At 45.6% G+C, this 19,769-nt stretch overlaps 1 protein-coding gene across 2 annotated transcripts in view; it reads right to left on the bottom strand.

Annotated features, from left to right (window-relative positions):
- The window catches only part of ACTN2 (actinin alpha 2), a 113,207-nt gene that overhangs the window by 67,756 nt on the left and 25,682 nt on the right, over positions 1-19,769 (bottom strand). Inside the window, exons 2-4 of one of the 2 annotated variants that reach the window (XM_069769006.1) lie at positions 12,012-12,126; positions 6,784-6,903; positions 644-730 (exon numbers count right to left, since the gene is read on the bottom strand). In XM_069769006.1, the coding sequence (XP_069625107.1) occupies positions 644-730; positions 6,784-6,903; positions 12,012-12,126 (322 nt within the window). Of the gene's footprint in view, positions 1-643; positions 731-6,783; positions 6,904-12,011; positions 12,127-19,769 lie in introns of those variants that run through there. The other variant, XM_069769008.1, reaches the window with a different exon arrangement.

Here is a 19,769-nt window from a genome sequence, read left to right as displayed (position 1 = left end):
AAACGTGCCTCCTGAGTCTCAGACGTCGCACCCGAGTGAGTGAAATCCCTACAGTATATTTTTTAGTAAAAATGTAATTTTTTTTCATTTATTCTATAAACTACTGACAACATGTCTCCAAAATTCCAAGCAATAAATTTTGTATTTTTTTCTGAAAAGGAGAAATGGTCAAAATAAAAAAAAAACAGTGCTTCAGACCTCAAATAATGCAAAGAAAACAAGTTCATAATCATTTAGAAACAATACTAATGTTTTAACTCCGGAAGAGTTCAGAAATCAATATTTTGTGGAATAACCATGATTTTTAATCACAGCTTTCATGCGTCTTGGCATGCTTTCCACCTGTCTTTCACACTGCTTCTGGCACAAAAATGTAAGCAGTTCTTCTTTGTTTGATGGCTTGTGACTATCCATCATCCTCTTGATTACATTCCAGAGGTTTTCAGTGGGGTTCAGGTCTGGAGATTGGGCTGCCCATGACAGGGTTTTGATGTGGTGGTCTCTTAGCTTTTGCCAGAGCTGTATATCATATTGTCCTTCCACTGTAGAGTGGGTGACATATAATTAGAAATTGATGCACCTAATACTATAGAATAAATGAAAAGGAAATAAAAGTAAATCGCTTTAAAAACAAACGACTTACCTTCTACGGATATGTCCTGGATAGCAAAACGAAGAATGATTGTCCAGATCATACCAAGTGTCATTTTCACATTTCCATCAACAATTTCTAGAAAATAAACATAAAGATATAGCATGGAGATCTAAAAATCAGTGTTCATGTGCATATACTGTACAATCATATCGTTCTTGGTCAGCAAGGATAGACTAAGGCTGATTACTAAAACCAAGTTGAGTCTCCTAAATCAGAGGTCCCCAACTCCAGTCCTCAAGGCCCACCAACAGGTCATGTTTTCAGGATTTCCTTTGCATTGCACAGGTGATGCAATTATTACCTGGGCAAGACTAAGGAAATCCTGAAAACATGACCTGTTGGTGGGCCTTGAGGACTGGAGTTGGGGACCCCTGTCCTAAATCAATATCCATCTCTCTGTAAATCTTTTTTTTTATCATACAGTTAATATGTTTGTTAAAAGCAGATGTTCATCAAGTTCAACTGAGGCATACATATAGGGGAATGGGTATAGATACTGTACAACCATAATGCATGAATCAATCTGCCTAAGACAACACACTTAATATGGAACTTAAACTGGAATATGAGAAGGAACTTGGTGTTATTTAGAGCAACATTGCCAGTTGATAACCTCACTGGCTTCTTGGTAAATTGGAAACCTGTACGAAATCTGGAGGATACCTCTGTTAGGGGCCAATGGGTTAGAGCAGCACTGATGTCCATGAAGCACAACAGCCGTTGGTGGGAATAACTAATGCGACCTTTAACTTTTCGTGGTGATGTGCCGTAATTGCACTATGGGCACTTCTTATTTGTATATTGTACTCACAACAGTAATTCAGGAACTGTGTGATATAATCACTCGATCTTCCACTCCAGACTTTTCTTACCCAAGAATTAGTGTAATGTAAACATACCTGACCTTCCAGTCCTCATGATAGGTATAAGTCAGGGAACAACTGACTGGTGAATGAGCAAATAAAATGACCTCTTGGTCATTCATTTGCTTCAAGAATGTTACTCACCTGTCCTGGCTGAGATTTGGTACCATTCCTTAACGCCGATTCCTTTTCTGCAAGTAAGCGTTTGGTTACTGTGGTAACCCAGAAAACACCCTTAAAATGATCACTCAAGGCCTTCTAAGGTCAGCTCAGGGAGTTATGCTGTCATGCTGGTGGATCATGGACCCACTGCGCCACAGACCAGTGAGAGCCTGAAGGGGCTTAACTAAGCAACCACCTGGGTTTTCACTAGACCCCCGGATGGTATGATCAGACTTGAGCCACAGGTGGATGCCAAGTGCCAGATACCGGTACAGCGGCCGTTGACCCCAAGGGCACAACAGCAGAAACGGACTCAGAGTCCAAGGCGGGACCAGATTCTGATGGCTATTAGAATTGGTTCAAATGTGACAGGATATCAAGCACATGTACTGGATCAGGTACCGCCGGAGCAGTTTAAACTTCAGATACCATCGGAGCGGTTCCAGGTTCAGCCACCATCTGAGCAGTTTCAAGTTCAGGTACCACAGATGTGTTTTCAGGCTCGAGGTACAGATTCCGACTAGGCTGGCATAGGTACATAGGACTAGTACTGGTACAGGTTTAACTGGACGGGAACAAAGACCCGACAAGGTGATAGCAGCTTGCAGAGTAACTTAACACAATAGGTATTGGTGCCTTAAGTACTAATTAAGTACTAAGTGCTTTGAATTAGACTGGAATTGACTGTAAGGTAAGGCCGGGTTCACATTGCGTTCATCTCGTCCGTTAGACAGACTACGTTACACCGTGGCATAACGCGGTGTAACGTAGTCCGTTAACGCCGCCATTGAATACAATGTCGGACACATCGCTAGCGCACGCCCATTATGGGCGTGCGCTAGCCATGTGCCGTCATTGAGTGACGGACCCCGAGACACGGGCTGCAGCGTTTCCGGGTCTGTCACCGCTAGCGCAGATAGAGCTAGCAGATGCTCAATCTCTGCTAGCGTGCTGCCATACTGGCACTTGCGTTTACAGCGGCCCGTTAACGTATGTGTTGAACGGGCTGCTGTAAACGCAATGTGAACCTAGCCTAACAGAATACCAAACCTCTACAATGTTTCGGTTTCTTTTCTCTTTCACCCCCATACTACTCACCTTCTTACAATCTCCTGCAATCCCTCCACCTAGTAAAGAACTAGTCATTTCCCCCTCAATACTCCCCAGTCATCTCATCTTATTCTCAGAACTGTTACTCCACATACAATCCTTTTTCTCCAGACAAACACGGTCGCATCATGTCCTATCCTGCTCCCACCTTCTAAAGCTCTGTCTGCTACTCCTCATCTCTGGCGATGTATCCCCAAATCCCCGCCCCTCTCAACACATCCCCTCACTCATTTCTAACCTCCTGCCACGATCCCCTCCATGTTTTCCCAACCATGACAACCTCATACCCATTCATCCAGCCCCCACTCCCCTGGTTCCCCTACAGGGAGCACTATGGAACGCACGCTCCATCTACAACAAACAAATCCATGACCTCTTCATAACCAACAAACTCTCCTTCCTCGGCAACACCGAAACCTGGCTCACCCCCTCTGACTCAGCCTCTCCAGCTGCACTGTCCTATGTGGATTCCACCTCTCTCACACCCCTCACCCCAGCAACAAACGTTGTGGAGGGGTTGGCTTGCTCCTGTCCGACGCCTGCTCCTTTACTCCAATCCCGCTACCACCCTCCGCTACTCTTTCCTCGTTTGAGGTGCACTCCGCCCGCAACTATTCCCCCTCCAACCTCCAGCTGCCTATCATCTACCACCCCCCAGAACTAGCCATCTCATACTTTCTCGACCACTTCACCACCTGGCTACTTCATTTCCTCTCTGTTGACATCCCCACTACTCCACAAACTCACTCACCCTTTGCAGAAATCTCAAACATCTCAACTTACAATCACTCTCTGAGTCCCTTCTCCCTCTTACAGACATAGCCTACCTTCATGACACAGATGCTGCTGCCACTTTTTATAACACCACAATAACGGCAACACTTGATTCGGCCGCCCCGTTCATGCATAGCAAAACTTGTACACTCAACAGACAGCCCTGGCTGACCAGCCTCACCATAGAACGGAGATGGGCTTCCAGGATCGCTGAGCGGAGATGGAAGCGATCTCGCTCTGCCGACCACTTCACTGCATGCAAGCAGTCCCTCGCCATCTTCAAGTCCACTCTCACTGCCGCAAATCAAACTTACTTCTCGTCTCTCATATCCTCCCTGTCTCACAACCCTAAACAGTTTTTCAACACTTTCAATTCTCTACTCCGTACCCCAGCACCTCCTCCCTCCCCTCTCATTTCTGCTGAAGACTTTGCCTCTTTCTTTAAACAGAAGATTGATACAATCAGAGAAAGCCTTGGCCCACAGCGCCCAATGGCCCTCTTAGCTGCTCAGCCCTGTTCCTCCAAAAACAGCTTCTCCACCATGGCAGAAGACCAGTTCTCCGCCCTCCTGTAAAGATCACACCTCACCACCTGCACGCTCGACCCACTCCGGTTCCAAATCATCCCTAACCTTGTGACGGTCTTCATCCCAACCCTAACACACCTCTTCAACCTCTCACTCACAACAGGTGTCTTCCCCTCATCCTTCAGGCATGCCAAGATCACACCCATCCTCAAAAAGCGCTCCCTCGACCCATCCTCTGTTTCTAGCTATCACCCGATATCTCTTCTCCCTTACAAATTACTGGAACAACACGTCCATCTTGAACTGTCATCCCACCTCTCCTCCTGCTCCCTCTTTGATCGGTTACAATCTGGCTTCTGACCCCATCACTTAACCGAAACTGCCCTTACTAAAGTCACCAATGACCTACTAACTGCCAAGAGCCAGCGACATTACTCTGTCCTCCTTCTCCTGGACCTGTCTTCTGCCTTTGACACTGTGGACGACTCACTTCTGCTTCAGATCCTCTCATCTCTTGGCATCACAGACTTGGCCCTATCCTGGATCTCATCATATCTGACAGACCGAACATTCAATGTCTCCCTTCCCCACGCCACCTCCTCACTTTACCCGTTGTCTGTCGGTGTTCCTCAAGGCTCTGTTCTAGGACCACTACTCTTCTCCATCTACACCTTTGGTCTGGGACAACTCATAGAATCCCAGTACCATCTCTACGCCGATGACACGCAGATCTACCTATCCAACCTGACCTCACCTCCTTAATTACCAAAATCCCACACTGTCTGTCTGCTATTTCAGCCTTCTTCTCCGCTCGCTTTCTAAAACTGAACAAGGATAAAACAGAATTCATCATCTTTCCTCATATCACTCTACCCCTCCACCAGACCTATCCATCAATGTCAATGGATGCTCACTTTCCCCAGTCCTACACGCCCGGTGCCTCGGGGTGATCCTAGACTCTGCTCTCTCTTTCAAGCCACATATCCAAGCCCTTGCCTCCTCCTGCCGTCTCAAACTCAAAAATATTTCTCAGATCCGCTCATTCCTTGACCGCGACACCACAAAAACACTAGTGCATGCCTTTATCATCTCCCGCCTTTAATACTGCAACCTCCTACTCTCTGGCCTCCCCTCTAGCACTCTGGCACCACTACAATCCATCCTACACTCAAGTGCCTGACTAATCTACCTGTCTCCCCGCTACTCCCCAGCCTCTCCCCTATGCCAAGCCCTTCACTGGCTTTCTATCGCCCAGAGACTCCAGTTCAAAATCCTCACAATGACATACAAAGCCATCCACAATCTCCTCCATACATCTCCAACATGGTCTCACAGTATCTACCTTCACGTAACCTCCGATCCTCTCAAGATCTCCTTCTTTACTCCCCTCTCATCTCTTCTTCCCACAACCGCATCCAAGACTTCTCCCGTGCTTCCCCGATACTCTGGATCTCTCTACCCCAACACATCAGACTCTCGCCTACCGTAGAAACCTTCAAAAAGAACCTGACGACTCACCTCTTCCGACAAGCCTACAGCCTGCAGTGATCCTCAATTTACTGAACTGCCGCACAACCAGCTCTACCCTCTCCTAGTGTATCCTCACCCATCCCCTGCAGACTGTGAGCCCTCTCGGGCAGGGCCCTCCCTCCTTATGTACCTGTGTGCCTTGGTTTTTTTTTGCTCATGTTTAATGTACTTGTCTATATTTGCCTCTACTCACATGTAAAGCGCCATGGAATAAATGGCGCTATATAAATGTATAATAATAATAAACAATAATAGTTAATAATAATAATACCGTGAACTAGCTCATTTCTGCAGCTAGCCATGGTAACGCTCATTAAAACAAAGCAACTGTGGCATTTAGCAGTCACAGGGCAAGAATCTCAGTCTAGCCACTATGGGTGAAGTAATGGCAACTGCAAGGTTTCAGAATATTTTTACATAAAGGGGTATTCCCAGCTCCAAGATTTTATCCTAATATATAGTAGGTGTAATAATTATAATAATATTAGCAAATACTCCCAATTAGAAATGTAGTATAGTTCTTCTGATAAGCTATGTCGCTTACCCCATGTGCAGGGCATTGCAGTAGGTGTGGTATCCATGGTTACGACTGATAATATAGTAACTGTTAGTTTGTGGTTAGTGGTCGTTACATGGATACCTAAGCTACTGCAATGCCCTGCACATGGGGTAAGCAATATAGCTTATCATGATAACTATACTACTTTTCTAATTGGAGGAATTCGCTAATATTATTATAATTATTACACCTACTAAATATTGGGATAGGCTCTTGAAGATGGGATTAACCCTTTAACTTTATGGCTGAGTGAAGGTGATTTTAGCCCTACATATGTAAAACAGGTTTCGGAGCTCCTCAAATACATATGATGCAGTGCCTTAAATAATGTTGCAAACTTTAAAAAAATGAAAAAAGAAGTTGGAAATATGATTACTGTCAAAATTTCTCAACTTCCTCCTGAGCTCCAGTGTGAAAAGTAGCCCACAGTGGCAGCAAGTCGTGTTTTATGTCTGCATCATCCAAATGCTGAAGGCGGTATGATTTTCACATGTCATGTTTTGAACTTGGGGATGTAAATCCTTGGACAAGGGAACATATGATATGCGATGATATGATTTGCATTTCTTTGTTGGGTTGCAGTTTAAAACATAGTGAAATTACCTTCTGCTCCTATTGAAACCAATTTTACTCCTTTGCTGGAAATGAAGTCCAGAGCTTTGTTGACATTGGCAATCTTATGGAAACGCATTTTGCCTCTGTCTGGCTTTGGCAGCCTCTCTCCTGTGGGAAGAAAGTAAGACAGGATTGGGATTTGTAATGAAACTTTGCCAATGACGACGCAGTATTACACACACCTAGCTACGGTATGTTATACCATCCGAGCCACTATGAAAGCTTTGTTCGGTATAGTTAAGGCTTGTGTGTCACTTCAAGTAACTTTTCAGAAAAAAACTGTTGTCTGCGTACACGAGGAATAACACTTTTTATGTCTATTATATGACTTGTCCTGAGTTTTCTCCTTTTAATTTGTAGTTGTGTCTGAGCCAGTGGATGGCTGAAGATTAGCTGTTATGATGTCTTCAATACACAGAGACATGAGAGATTCCTGTTCCTCTGTCGTTATATGGCATATGTTCAGGGGCAGCAGCAAATTGGAGGACATTATATAGCACTACTGAGTAGTGTAGCTGTGAATCCAGCTCTGGTTTTCGTCTATTCTCTTTCAATCTGCTCCTTCCCTGTCCACTCTCCACAGAATTCAATAAGCAACTGTAATCTGATCTCTGTGAGCTAACAATTCATTTTGTTTTTGAGTGGGATGGATTGTAGCAGTTTTTCAGACTAAATTATAAGTTCAGAGGAAGGATAAAAATGGGCACATATGTGGAGAAAGTTATAAGGAGATTAACATGTTACAAAGTTTTCCGTGTTTGCTTGTACAAATGATGCAACGTTTGTCCAACCTTCAGGAAACATTTAACTAATACTGGACATTCAATCATCTGCAGATTTTAGTTGTCAAAATTTGCAAAGAAACTACATGGATGCTTTGTCTAACCCAGAGGTATACAGCTTGTGACCCACAAAGCTATTCTGCACTGTGCCTAACAATCTAGACACAGAAAAATTTGCTTGGGGTGGATGCAAATTTGTATTTTCCATATGTATTTGGCTGGAGTCACACACAATGTATAAAAATATGGTCCGTTTTTTACAGACCAAATATGCAGAAATGATCCCTAAACAGTGATCCGTATGTCATCCGTAGGCAAGGTATGGCTGTGTATTTTGCGCATTTAAACATCCGTATGGCATCCGTATGGCGAGATTTTCTTGACGGCTTGCAAAATGGACATAGAATGGATCCATGGGCTCAAATACTCGTGAAAACATATATACAGTCTATATATATATATATATATACGAGGGGCGATCCAAAAGTAATGATAATCGGTTATTTCTATTGCACACAGAAATTAAAATAAAATGTTTTCTTCTCTCTTAGGTACCCACTAGTCCAGGATTTTTTTTTTACTTAAATAGACCACGATTCCCGGTAGCTACATTCATTTGAATATGAACTGCCGAGGAGTGAACATCAAAATGGAAAAAAACGAGCTCAGAGCTGTCATCAAATACCTCTGCTTGAAAAAAATGACTACCAAAGACATACACAGCGACTTGGTGGAAACATTGGGGGACTCTTCTCCTCCATATTCCACAGTTGCACGCTGGGCCAAAGAATTTAAGCTGGGAAGAACATCGACGGAAAATAACCATCGTGAAGGACGCCCATCCACGTCCCTCAATGAAGAAAACGTGGAAAAAGTTGAAGAAGTTGTATTGGCAGATCGAAGAGAGGGTCAAGATCAAGAATTTTTTTTTCGAAGGGAATTCTAAGTTTAGAAAAGAGATGGACTAAATGTATAGACTTGTTAGGAGACTATGTAGAAAAATAAATTTATTTTTTGACTATATTCATTGTGTTTAGTATTGATTATCATTACTTTTGGATCGCCCCTCGTATATATGTATATGCAGCGCCCCAGTGTCCTGGTCATTGCAGTAATATCATTTTCCTCTAGGGGGAGTGATGTTACGTTTGGAGGCAATAAAGGAGATCTCTTTACCAGGTACCACAAACATACAACACATTTCATACTCCAGTCCACCAGGGGGAGCTATGCTCCTATTTATTAGGGCACTCTTCACTCTTAGGTAAAACTGGTGGCCTGGATAGGAAGTTAGGCAGTTGCTGGCTGAGCTTCGGCTCAGGTAGTTGGTCCCTGACAGGGATGGGATCCTGTCAGAGGCCTGGACAGAAGGTCACGGAGCTGCGCCTGCCCCACGTGCGGCAGTTCCTAAGAAAGGACACGAACAGAGAACTGTATTCTAGAGAGTGAGAAAGAAGTCATAGCAAAAGGAGTGGAAACCAGAAGGAGTTCTGCCCTGCACAGGCTGCTTCCTTCTGAGGCACAGGATCCCGGTAGCCGGAACACCGAGGGAGCAACAGTCCTTTATGCCTTGCTCCAGAGACCGGCAGGACAGCTAATTGCAAGTTACTGATCCGCCCTATACCCAGGAGGCAAGGTGGCACCCACGAGGGGCCAGGGCATGATAGAGTCCCTGTAAAAAGCCTCACGCCACCGGTCATACGGGTTTGTCCTATCCATCTGGGGGACAGAGAGAGAGACATAACATTTAGAACATCTACAACAGTTGTGAGGACCTTATGAGAGACTCAGCAATAAGGTACTACAACACCCAGGCGCTAGAGGAAGGCTACTGATTTCCACCTGGATAAGGGGACTCTGGATTTACCTCCAAACCGGCCGGACTCTGCCTGCACTGTGATCTGGTGCTCTGGACTGTGGATGCCGAAGCCTTCAGTAAAAAGGTAAAGAGACTGCAACCTTGTGTCCTCGTTCTTCACTGCGCCTTACACCATTCACCATCTACACACTGGGAAGCCCTGGGGACATACTTCACCTGTGGGAAGGTATACCATCTAGCTGCCATAACATCACCCAAGCGGACCCCTTAGCAGCGTCAGTCACCCTGACCGAATACCACAGGTGGCGTCACGAACATTTCCCCTTTAAAGACCTTTCCCTTTTACACGGACCTCCCGAGGGCCACGGACCGGGTCAGCCACCGTGACATCCCCCTGAGAACCGAAGGACCCGGTACAGAGTTCCCCTAGCCCTTGGGGGCGCTCTCTCTCTCTATATATATATACAGTATATGTCAGTGAGACACATATATATATATATATATATATATTTCATACAGAGCTAGATAGCAGAAAAAAACCAGTAATTCAATTGCCGGCTTTTGCTATCTCCTTCTCAAACCCGACAGGATATGAGACATGGTTTATATACAGTAAACCATTTCAAATCCCTTATATTTTTACATATTCCTCACTAATAATGTAAGAAGTGTCTGTGTGCAAAATTTGGGAGCTCTAGGTGTTAAAATAAAGGGTTAACTCATGGAAAAAACTGGCGTGGGCTCCCTTGCAATTTTCTCCGCCAGAGTGGGAAAGCCCGTGACTGAGGGCAGATATTATTAGCCTAGAGAGGGACCATGGTTATTGGTTATTGGCCCCCACTGGCTAAAAACATCTGCCCCAAGCCACCCCAGAAAAGGCACATCTGTAAGATGCGCCTATTCTGGCACTTAGCCACTCTCTTCCCACTCCCAAGTAGCGGTGGGATATGTGGTAATAAAGGGTTATTGTCACCTTGCTAATGTAAGGTGACATTAAGCCTGGTTAATAATGGAGAGATGTCAATGAGACACCTATCCATTATTAATCCAGTAGTAATAAAGGGTTAAATAAACACACACACTATGAATAAAGTATTTTAATGCAATAAATACACATGGGGTTTTAACATCTTTATTGTGCGCTCAATCCAACTTACGACCCTTGTCATCTGAAAAAAAGGGAAAATAAAAAAGCAACAATATCCCATACCTGTCCGCCGTACAGTCATGTCCCACGATGTAAATCCATCTGAAGGGCTTAAATAATTTTACAACCAGGAGCCTGCTAATGCAGCTGCCCCTGGCTGTAAAAACTGGGGAATGAATGGAATGCAGGGGAACGTAGCTTCGTAGACTTGCGGTGATGCGCATAAACTCTTTCTGAATAGTGAGGAATATGTAAAAAAAGTGATACGAAATGGTTTACTGTCTCATATCCTGTCGGGTTTGATAAGGATATAACAAAAGCCGGCAATTGAATTACTGGCTTTTCTGCTATCTAGCTCTGTATTAAATATAAATATATATATTTAAATATAAATATATATATATATGTATATATATATATATATATATATATATATATATATATATATATATATGTGTGCGTGTGTCAATGACACACATAGAATAGATATATATATATATATATATATATATATATATGTGTAGACATTTATTTTATCTATTCTAACCTGTCAGTGTGATTTTACTGTACACCGCACTGAATTACCGGCTTTTCTATAGGACATCGGTGCGTATTTCTCGCAAGTCACAAGCATGGTCCATGTGTAATCCGTATTTTTCTCGCCCCCATAGACTTTCATTGGCGGATTTTTTTGTGCAATACGCTGACAAACGCAACATGCTGCGATTTTCTCAGCCCGTAAAATAAGGCTGAGAAATATACAGCAGATAGGAGCTGCCCCATAGAGAAACATTGGTCAGTGTGCAATGTGTTGTTTTTGCGCCTCTCAAACGTCCGTATTCCTCTCTAGTGTGACCCTGGGGTTTCCGTGTCAGAGAAAAGAGGAATGGCATAAACATCAGTTGAGGGATAGGAAAGTATGTATGGTGTACTATTTCCCATCTTTTGCTCCCATGTATATCAGGACAATGGGGTATATCAGTTGTAGAGCTGGCTATGCATGGGCTTATCTCTCTCTGTTGATGTTTATGGATTTTAAGAAATGATAGGCTGTTACCAAAAAAATTAATTATCTACAAAGGATAGAGCCACATTTTGTATGGTCTACTCTAATCTGAAGTTCTGACTGGGGGAGAAAGAGACCACTGTTCTTCAGATTAGAGAAGGATTCCACTGTTCTTCAGATTGGTGGGAGTCGGACCCCTATAGATGGAATCTAACAGACATTTATGGTGTTTTATTCTTGTTTATAAGGGTGATTCAGAATAATAATGTAGACCATGGACCATGAAAGATTGGACATTCCAGGTCTAAACGATCCAGTGTGTCATATACTTCATAGAATGTGTTGCCCCACAATGATGACTAAACCAAGAGTGTAAGCTTTGTCAGAAATAAATTGTTAAATCTAAGATTTTTAAGGGGGCTAAATTAGAAAGCAAACATACTGAAATGAAAGGGCGCTGACCTGAGATAACTTCAAGTAGGAGCATTAATTTCAGTCCATTTCTGAAATCCTCTTCAATGTTCTCGATCTCTGTCCCAGCTTTTCGTAAATGTGAATTGCACCAAGCTGTAAACGTCTGTACAAACATAAAAAATATATATATATTGTAATCTACTTCACATACAAAACTAGAATTTATGAATGTTGGTCTGTCCCTTATTGTGGAGGCGAGCAAGAGTACATGAGACCACATTGTGTGGTCAAATGTGTCCATGTCTCGCTCTATTTGTTTGCATGAGTAATAATACATCTCCAATAATTAACAAATAGAAAGTTTGTGGTCTGTATCCGCGCTGCCAGGTGATCAAGAACATCAAATGCTGGAGATAATGAAAAAAAAGTTTATTATTTTTCTACGAGTTTCGAAGTGTAGCCAACCACCAGGCAGTGTGGACATAGACCACAAACCTTCCATTTGTTACATATTTATCTGGTGAAATCACACGTGGTTCTACAGCCTGGGATCAGGTCAGCATATACAGTACAGTAGGGTTGAGCGACCTTGACCTTTTTAGAGTCGAGCCGTGTTTCGCGAAACCCGACTATCTTAGAAGTCGAGTCGAGTGGAATCGGCCGATTATCGCGAAAAGTCGGGTATCGCCCGAAACACGAAACCCAATGCAAGTCAATGGGGGAGCATAGTCGGCAGTGAGTGGAGGCCAGGAAAACACCTACACTGCCCATTTTAATGGCAAAAACATCCATTCTTGTTAAAGAAGCTTGTCAATCGTAATTTACCTTATAATAATTGGAAGGCATTTGAAATTGGGGGTCATTTGGCTAAAGTTGTGGGGGGTAGGGCTGGTTCAAGTAATTAGTGGGCCCAGTAAATCTGGACCACGTCACGGCAGTGGAGCAGGGAGAGGTAAGTATTTAAACTTTGCAAGTGCTGTGATCCTGAGCAAGCAGGGGGGCCCACTTGTTGGCATTGGCACTGGCACAGGGCCCCTCAAAGTACAGCGGTGTGTTTGCACGGCGGGGGCGCCTCCCACCGGCAGCAACACTTTTGCGTACTATGAGAGGCCCTGTGCCAGTGACGTCGCCAACTAGTATTCCTCCCCCCACCTGATGAAGGAACCTGCACTTTCATCTGCACCTTCCTCTTTGTCCCCGTGTAAGGTGGTATGGTATGCGGGAAGAGGAACCTGACTTTCAGCAGGGTCACAATCTTGCTGTGTAGCGTGCACGGGGAATTTTGCGTTATGGGTCAATGTACCAGCAGACTCATCTATCACTGGCTGGGCAATGGGCAGGATGAGGAGGAAACACAGATATAGGCCCAAAGAATAAAGTTGGCTAAATGCAGTTCAAAATTGGTAACACAGGACTAACCAGGGGCATTGCAGTGGAGGACAACTGGAATGAGAGGCTGACACAGAGAGTAGGCCCAAATCAGTAAGTAGTCGAAATGCAGTTCAAAATTGGCAACCGTAGTAAACAGGCGGCACAGCTTTGTTCAGTGGAGGAGAACAGCAAGGAGTGGCAGACACCGATAGTAGGCCCCAAACCAACTAGTACGCCAAATGCAGTTGTTCCATTTCACCACAATTTAATGAGAGCCTGAAGATAGAAGCTCAGGAAAGGCAACCTGGAGAACACCTTGGAGTGGAACACACGATCTCTCTACACCCCATACCCAATTTGTAGGCCTAATGCAGCGTAGTTTCCAACAACTACTAAACGAGAGCATGAAGATTGAAGCTCAGGAAAGGCAACCTGGGGAACACCTTGGAGTGGAACACACCATCTCTCTACACCCCATACCCAATTTGTAGGCCTAATGCAGTGTAGTTTTCTACAACTACTAAACGAGAGTCGGAAGACCGAAGCAATGTGGACGAAACCTGGGGAACACCTTGGAGTGGAACACACCATCTCTCTACACCCCATACCCAATTTGTAGGCCTAATGCAGTGTAGTTTCCAACAACTACTAAACGAGAGCCAGAAGATCGAAGCTCAGGAAAGGCAACCTGGAGAACACCTTGGAGTGGAACACACCATCTCTCTACACCCCATACCCAATTTGTAGGCCTAATGCAGCGTAGTTTCCAACAACTACTAAACGAGAGCATGAAGATTGAAGCTCAGGAAAGGCAACCTGGAGAACACCTTGGAGTGGAACACACCATCTCTCTACACCCCATACCCAATTTGTAGGCCTAATGCAGTGTAGTTTCCAACAACTACTAAACGAGAGCCAGAAGATCGAAGCTCAGGAAAGGCAACCTGGAGAACACCTTGGAGTGGAACACACCATCTCTCTACACCCGATACCCAATTTGTAGGCCTAATGCAGCGTAGTTTCCAACAACTACTAAACGATAGCATGAAGATTGAAGCAATGGAGAGGAAACCTGGGGAACACCTTGGGGAGGCAGACACCGTTAGTAGGCCCTACCAAAGTTGTACACCCAATGCAGTTTTAAAATTCCTAGAGGCTGAAAACAAGACTATTGACGCTCAGCTTTTTTCAAAGGAACACAGCTGAATTGAGTGGCGCAGACAGACACAGGTAGTAGGACTCAAACCAAAAATGTGGCTCACTGCAGCAGAAAAAAGTTACAGGGGTACACAAGCTGCAGTGCTCTGGGCAGTGGAGGACAAGTTCAATAGTGAACCGCAGACAGACTTTGTACGCCTACTATTAAAAAAAGGATGCTCTATGCAATTATAAATAGGTTCTAGGGGTACACGGGCAGCAGTGATGTGGTCAGTGGAGGCATAGTGGAAGGAGTGACCGCAGACAGGCATCGAAGGCCTAAAATAATAACACATGGCTGTAGGCAATTTTAAATTGGTTCCAGGGGTACACGGGCAGCAGTGGCCTGGTCAGTGTAGTAGTAGTAGAAAGAACGGACCGCAGAGAGGCATCGAAGGCCTAAAATAAAAAAATTGGGCTGGCTGTAGGCAATTTTAAATTGGTTCCAGGGGTACACGGGCAGCAGTGGTGTGGTCAGTGGAGGCATATTGTAAGGAGTGACCGCAGACAGGCATCGAAGGCCTAAAATAATAACACATGGCTGTAGGCAATTTTAAATTGGTTCCAGGGGTACACGGGCAGCAGTGGTGTGGTCAGTGGAGGCCTAGTGGAAGTAGTGACCGCAGACAGGCATCGAAGGCCTAAAATAAAAAAATTGGGCTGGCTGTAGGCAATTTTAAATTGGTTCCAGGGGTACACGGGCAGCAGTGGTGTGGTCAGTGGAGGCCTAGTGGAAGGAGTGGCCGCAGACAGGCTTCGAAGGCCTAACATAACAAAAATGTCAATACAATGGTATTGTCAGTGGCAGGCATTGAAGGATGTCAGCGCATAGACTAAACATTGGTGGAGCTGTGAGATAATTTTGCAAGTGGTAGAGCACTGTTTGAGCTGGGGTGGGGGGAAACTGTCTTGTGGCCGGCGGTACAGGCCCAGGGCCCCTCATATTACAACGGTGTGTCTGACGTTGGGTGCGCACCACCACCGCCAGAGACACTTTATTGTACTAGGAGGGACCCAGTGGCAGTGCCGTCGACCAAAAGCGGGCTCACCCACCTCTTCAGACAAACTGCACTCTCACGGGTGCTGTCGCCAAGTGTCGATACCACGGCCCCGTGTGGGGAGTTTGGCCATTTAGTGAGGTGTAAACATGTCGTATGCTGGACAATCAGGTGCAGAAAATTACGAGATTGGAAAAGGCATTCAGAATAGTCCACAGGCAAGACCTTTTCATAGGAAAGCTAGGTGTCAGCCGGGCAAGGTGGGGCAAAAGATTTCGAAATCCAGTTGTGGTTCATTTTAATGAAGGTTAGATCATCTACATTTTGGGTAGCCAGACGAGTCCTTTTTTCTGTTAGTATTGAACCTGCACCACTGAATACTCTTTCTGATAGGACACTAGCTGCCGGGCAAGCAAGCTCCTGCAATGCATATTCTGCCAATTCTGGCCAGGTGTCTAATTTTGATGCCCAGTAATCAAATGGGAATGACGGTTGAGGGAGAACATCGATAAGGGATGAAAAATAGTTTGTAACCATACTGGACAAATGTTGTCTCCTGTCACTTTGAATTGATGCTGCAGTACCTGTCCTGTCTGCGGTCATAGCAAAATCACTCCACAACCTGGTCAGAAAACCCCTCTGGCCAACGCCACTTCTGATTTCTGCCCCTCTAACTCCTCTGGTCTGCTGGCCCCTGCAGCTCGTGTGAGAACGATCACGGGCGCTGTGTGCAGGGAATGCCAGAAGCAAACGGTCAACAAGAGTTGATTGTTTGGTTGCTAATATTAGTTCCAAGTTCTCATGTGGCATTATATTTTGCAATTTGCCTTTATAGCGAGGATCAAGGAGGCAGGCCAACCAGTAATCGTCATCGTTCATCATTTTAGTTATGCGTGTGTCCCTTTTGAGGATACGTAAGGCATAATCCGCCATGTGGGCCAAAGTTCCAGTTCTCAAATCTGCGGTTGTGCTTGGTTGAGGGGCAGTTTCAGGCAAATCCACGTCACTTGTGTCCCTCCAAAAACCAGAACCCGGCCTTGCCGCGCCACCAATTTCCAGTGGCCCCGGAAAAGCTTCCTCATTAAAAATATAATCATCCCCATCATCCTCCTCGTCCTCCTCCTCCTCTTCGCCCGCTAACTCGTCCTGTACACTGCCCTGGCCAGACAATGGCTGACTGTCATCAAGGCTTTCCTCTTCCTCAGCTGCAGACGCCTGATCCTTTATGTGCGTCAAACTTTGCATCAGCAGACGCATTAGGGGGATGCTCATGCTTATTATGGCGTTGTCTGCATTAACCAGCCGTGTGCATTCCTCAAAACACTGAAGGACTTGACACATGTCTTGAATCTTCGACCACTGCACACCTGACAACTCCATGTCTGCCATCCTACTGCCTGCCCGTGTATGTGTATCCTCCCACAAAAACATAACAGCCCGCCTCTGTTCGCACAGTCTCTGAAGCATGTGCAGTGTTGAGTTCCACCTTGTTGCAACGTCTATGATTAGGCGATGCTGGGGAAGGTTCAAAGAACGCTGATAGGTCTGCATACGGCTGGAGTGTACGGGCGAACAGCGGATATGTGAGCAAAGTCCACGCACTTTGAGGAGCAGGTCGGATAACCCCGGATAACTTTTCAGGAAGCACTGCACCACCAGGTTTAAGGTGTGAGCCAGGCAAGGAATGTGTTTCAGTTGGGAAAGGGAGATGGCAGCCATGAAATTCCTTCCGTTATCACTCACTACCTTGCCTGCCTCAAGATCTACAGTGCCCAGCCACGACTGCGTTTCTTTCTGCAAGAACTCGGACAGAACTTCCGCGGTGTGTCTGTTGTCGCCCAAACACTTCATAGCCAATACAGCCTGCTGACGTTTGCCAGTAGCTGCCCCATAATGGGAGACCTGGTGTGCAACAGTGGCAGCTGCGGATGGAGTGGTTGTGCGACTGCGGTCTGTGGACGAGCTCTCGCTTCTGCAGGAGGACGAAGAGGAGGAGGAGGGGGTGCGAACGGCTACAGCCAACTGTTTCCTAGACCGTGGGCTAGGCAGAACTGTCCCAAACTTGCTGTCCCCTGTGGACCCTGCATCCACAACATTCACCCAGTGTGCCGTGATGGACACGTAACGTCCCTGGCCATGCCTACTGGTCCATGCATCTGTTGTCAGGTGCACCTTTGTGCTCACAGATTGCCTGAGTGCATAGACGATGCGCTCTTTAACAAGCTGGTGGAGGGCTGGGATGGCTTTTCTGGAAAAAAAAGTGTCGACTGGGTAGCTCGTAGCGTGGTACAGCGTAGTCCATCAGGGCTTTGAAAGCTTCGCTTTCAACTAACCGGTAGGGCATCATCTCTAACGAGATTAGTCTAGCTATGTGGGCGTTCAAACCCTGTGTACGCGGATGCGAGGCTAAGTACTTCCTTTTTCTAACCATAGTCTCATGTAGGGTGAGCTGGACTGGAGAGCTGGAGATCGTGGAACTAGCGGGGGTGCCGGTGGACATGGCAGACTGAGAGACGGTGGTAGATGGTATTGTTGCCGCCAGTGCCCTAGATGCAGTGTTTCCTACTACGAAACTGGTGATTCCCTGACCCTGACTGCTTTGGCCTGGCAAAGAAACCTGCGCAGATACTGCAGGTGGTGCGGAAAATGGTGGCCCTACACTGCCGGAAGGGATGTTGCGTTGCTGACTAGCTTCATTGGCCGAGGGTGCTACAACCTTAAGGGACGTTTGGTAGTTAGTCCAGGCTTGCAAATGCATGGTGGTTAAATGTCTATGCATGCAACTTGTATTGAGACTTTTCAGATTCTGTCCTCTGCTTAAGGTAGTTGAACATTTTTGACAGATGACTTTGCGCTGATCAATTGGATGTTGTTTAAAAAAATGCCAGACTGCACTCTTTCTAGCATCGGATACCTTTTCAGGCATTGCAGACTGAGCTTTAACCGGATGGCCACGCTGTCCTCCAACAGGTTTTGGCTTTGCCACGCGTTTTGGGCAAGATACGGGCCCGGCAGATGGAACCTGTTGCGATGTTGATGCCTGCTGCGGCCCCTCCTCCTCCGCTTCAGAACTGCTGCCGCCTGCACCCTGTTCCCCCAATGGCTGCCAATCGGGGTCAAGAACTGGGTCATCTATTACCTCTTCTTGTAGCTCGTGTGCAACTTCGTCTGTGTCACCGTGTCGGTCGGTGGTACAGCGTTCGTGATGGGGCAACATAGTCTCATCAGGGTCTGATTCTTGATCATTACCCTGCGAGGGCAATGTTGTGGTCTGAGTCAAAGGACCAGCATAGTAGTCTGGCTGTGGCTGTGCATCAGTGCACTCCATGTCAGATTCAACTTGTAATGGGCATGGACTGTTAACTGCTTCACTTTCTAAGCCAGGGACGGTATGTGTAAAGAGCTCCATGGAGTAACCCGTTGTGTCGCCTGCTGCATTCTTCTCTGTTGTTGTTTTTGCTGAAGAGGACAAGGAAGCGACTTGTCCCTGACCGTGAACATCCACTAACGACGCGCTGCTTTGACATTTACCAGTTTCACGAGAGGAGGCAAAAGAGCTAGAGGCTGAGTCAGCAAGATAAGCCAAAACTTGCTCTTGCTGCTCCGGCTTTAAAAGCGGTTTTCCTACTCCCAGAAAAGGGAGCGTTCGAGGCCTTGTGTAGCCAGACGACGAACCTGGCTCCACAGCTCCAGACTTAGGTGCAATATTTTTTTTCCCACGACCAGCTGATGCTCCACCACTACCACTACCCTCATTACCAGCTGACAATGAACGCCCCCGGCCACGACCTCTTCCACCAGACTTCCTCATTGTTTTAAAAATGTAACCAAACTAACGGTATTTGTTGCTGTCACACAACTTACACGGTGAGCTATAACTTCAGTATGATTTAGCTACCCCTTTACAGGTGAGTGAGACCACAACGAAAATCAGGCACAATGTTACACACTCTGTTGTTGGTGGCAACAAATGAGAGAGATGCCACACACGCAGGACTGTCACTGAAGCACAAATGTAAATATTAATCTCCCACTGATTTGATTTTTTTTTTTTTTTTCAGGGAGACTTTAGGAAAAAAAAATAGAATAAAATGATTTTTTCAGGAAGAATTTAGAAACCAAATAAAATAAAATGATTTTTTCAGGGAGAATTTAGAAAACAAATAAAAGAAAAAATAGGCTTTCTATGGCCCACGGAGTGAGAGATGACGCACACAGGAGTCAGTAGTGGCACACAAGC

This window comes from Ranitomeya imitator, chromosome 5 (assembly GCF_032444005.1).
Source record: "Ranitomeya imitator isolate aRanImi1 chromosome 5, aRanImi1.pri, whole genome shotgun sequence".
NCBI lineage: Eukaryota > Metazoa > Chordata > Amphibia > Anura > Dendrobatidae > Ranitomeya > Ranitomeya imitator.
Note: the sequence above shows the minus strand (reverse complement) of the source record. Positions and strands in the feature narration are given on the sequence as shown.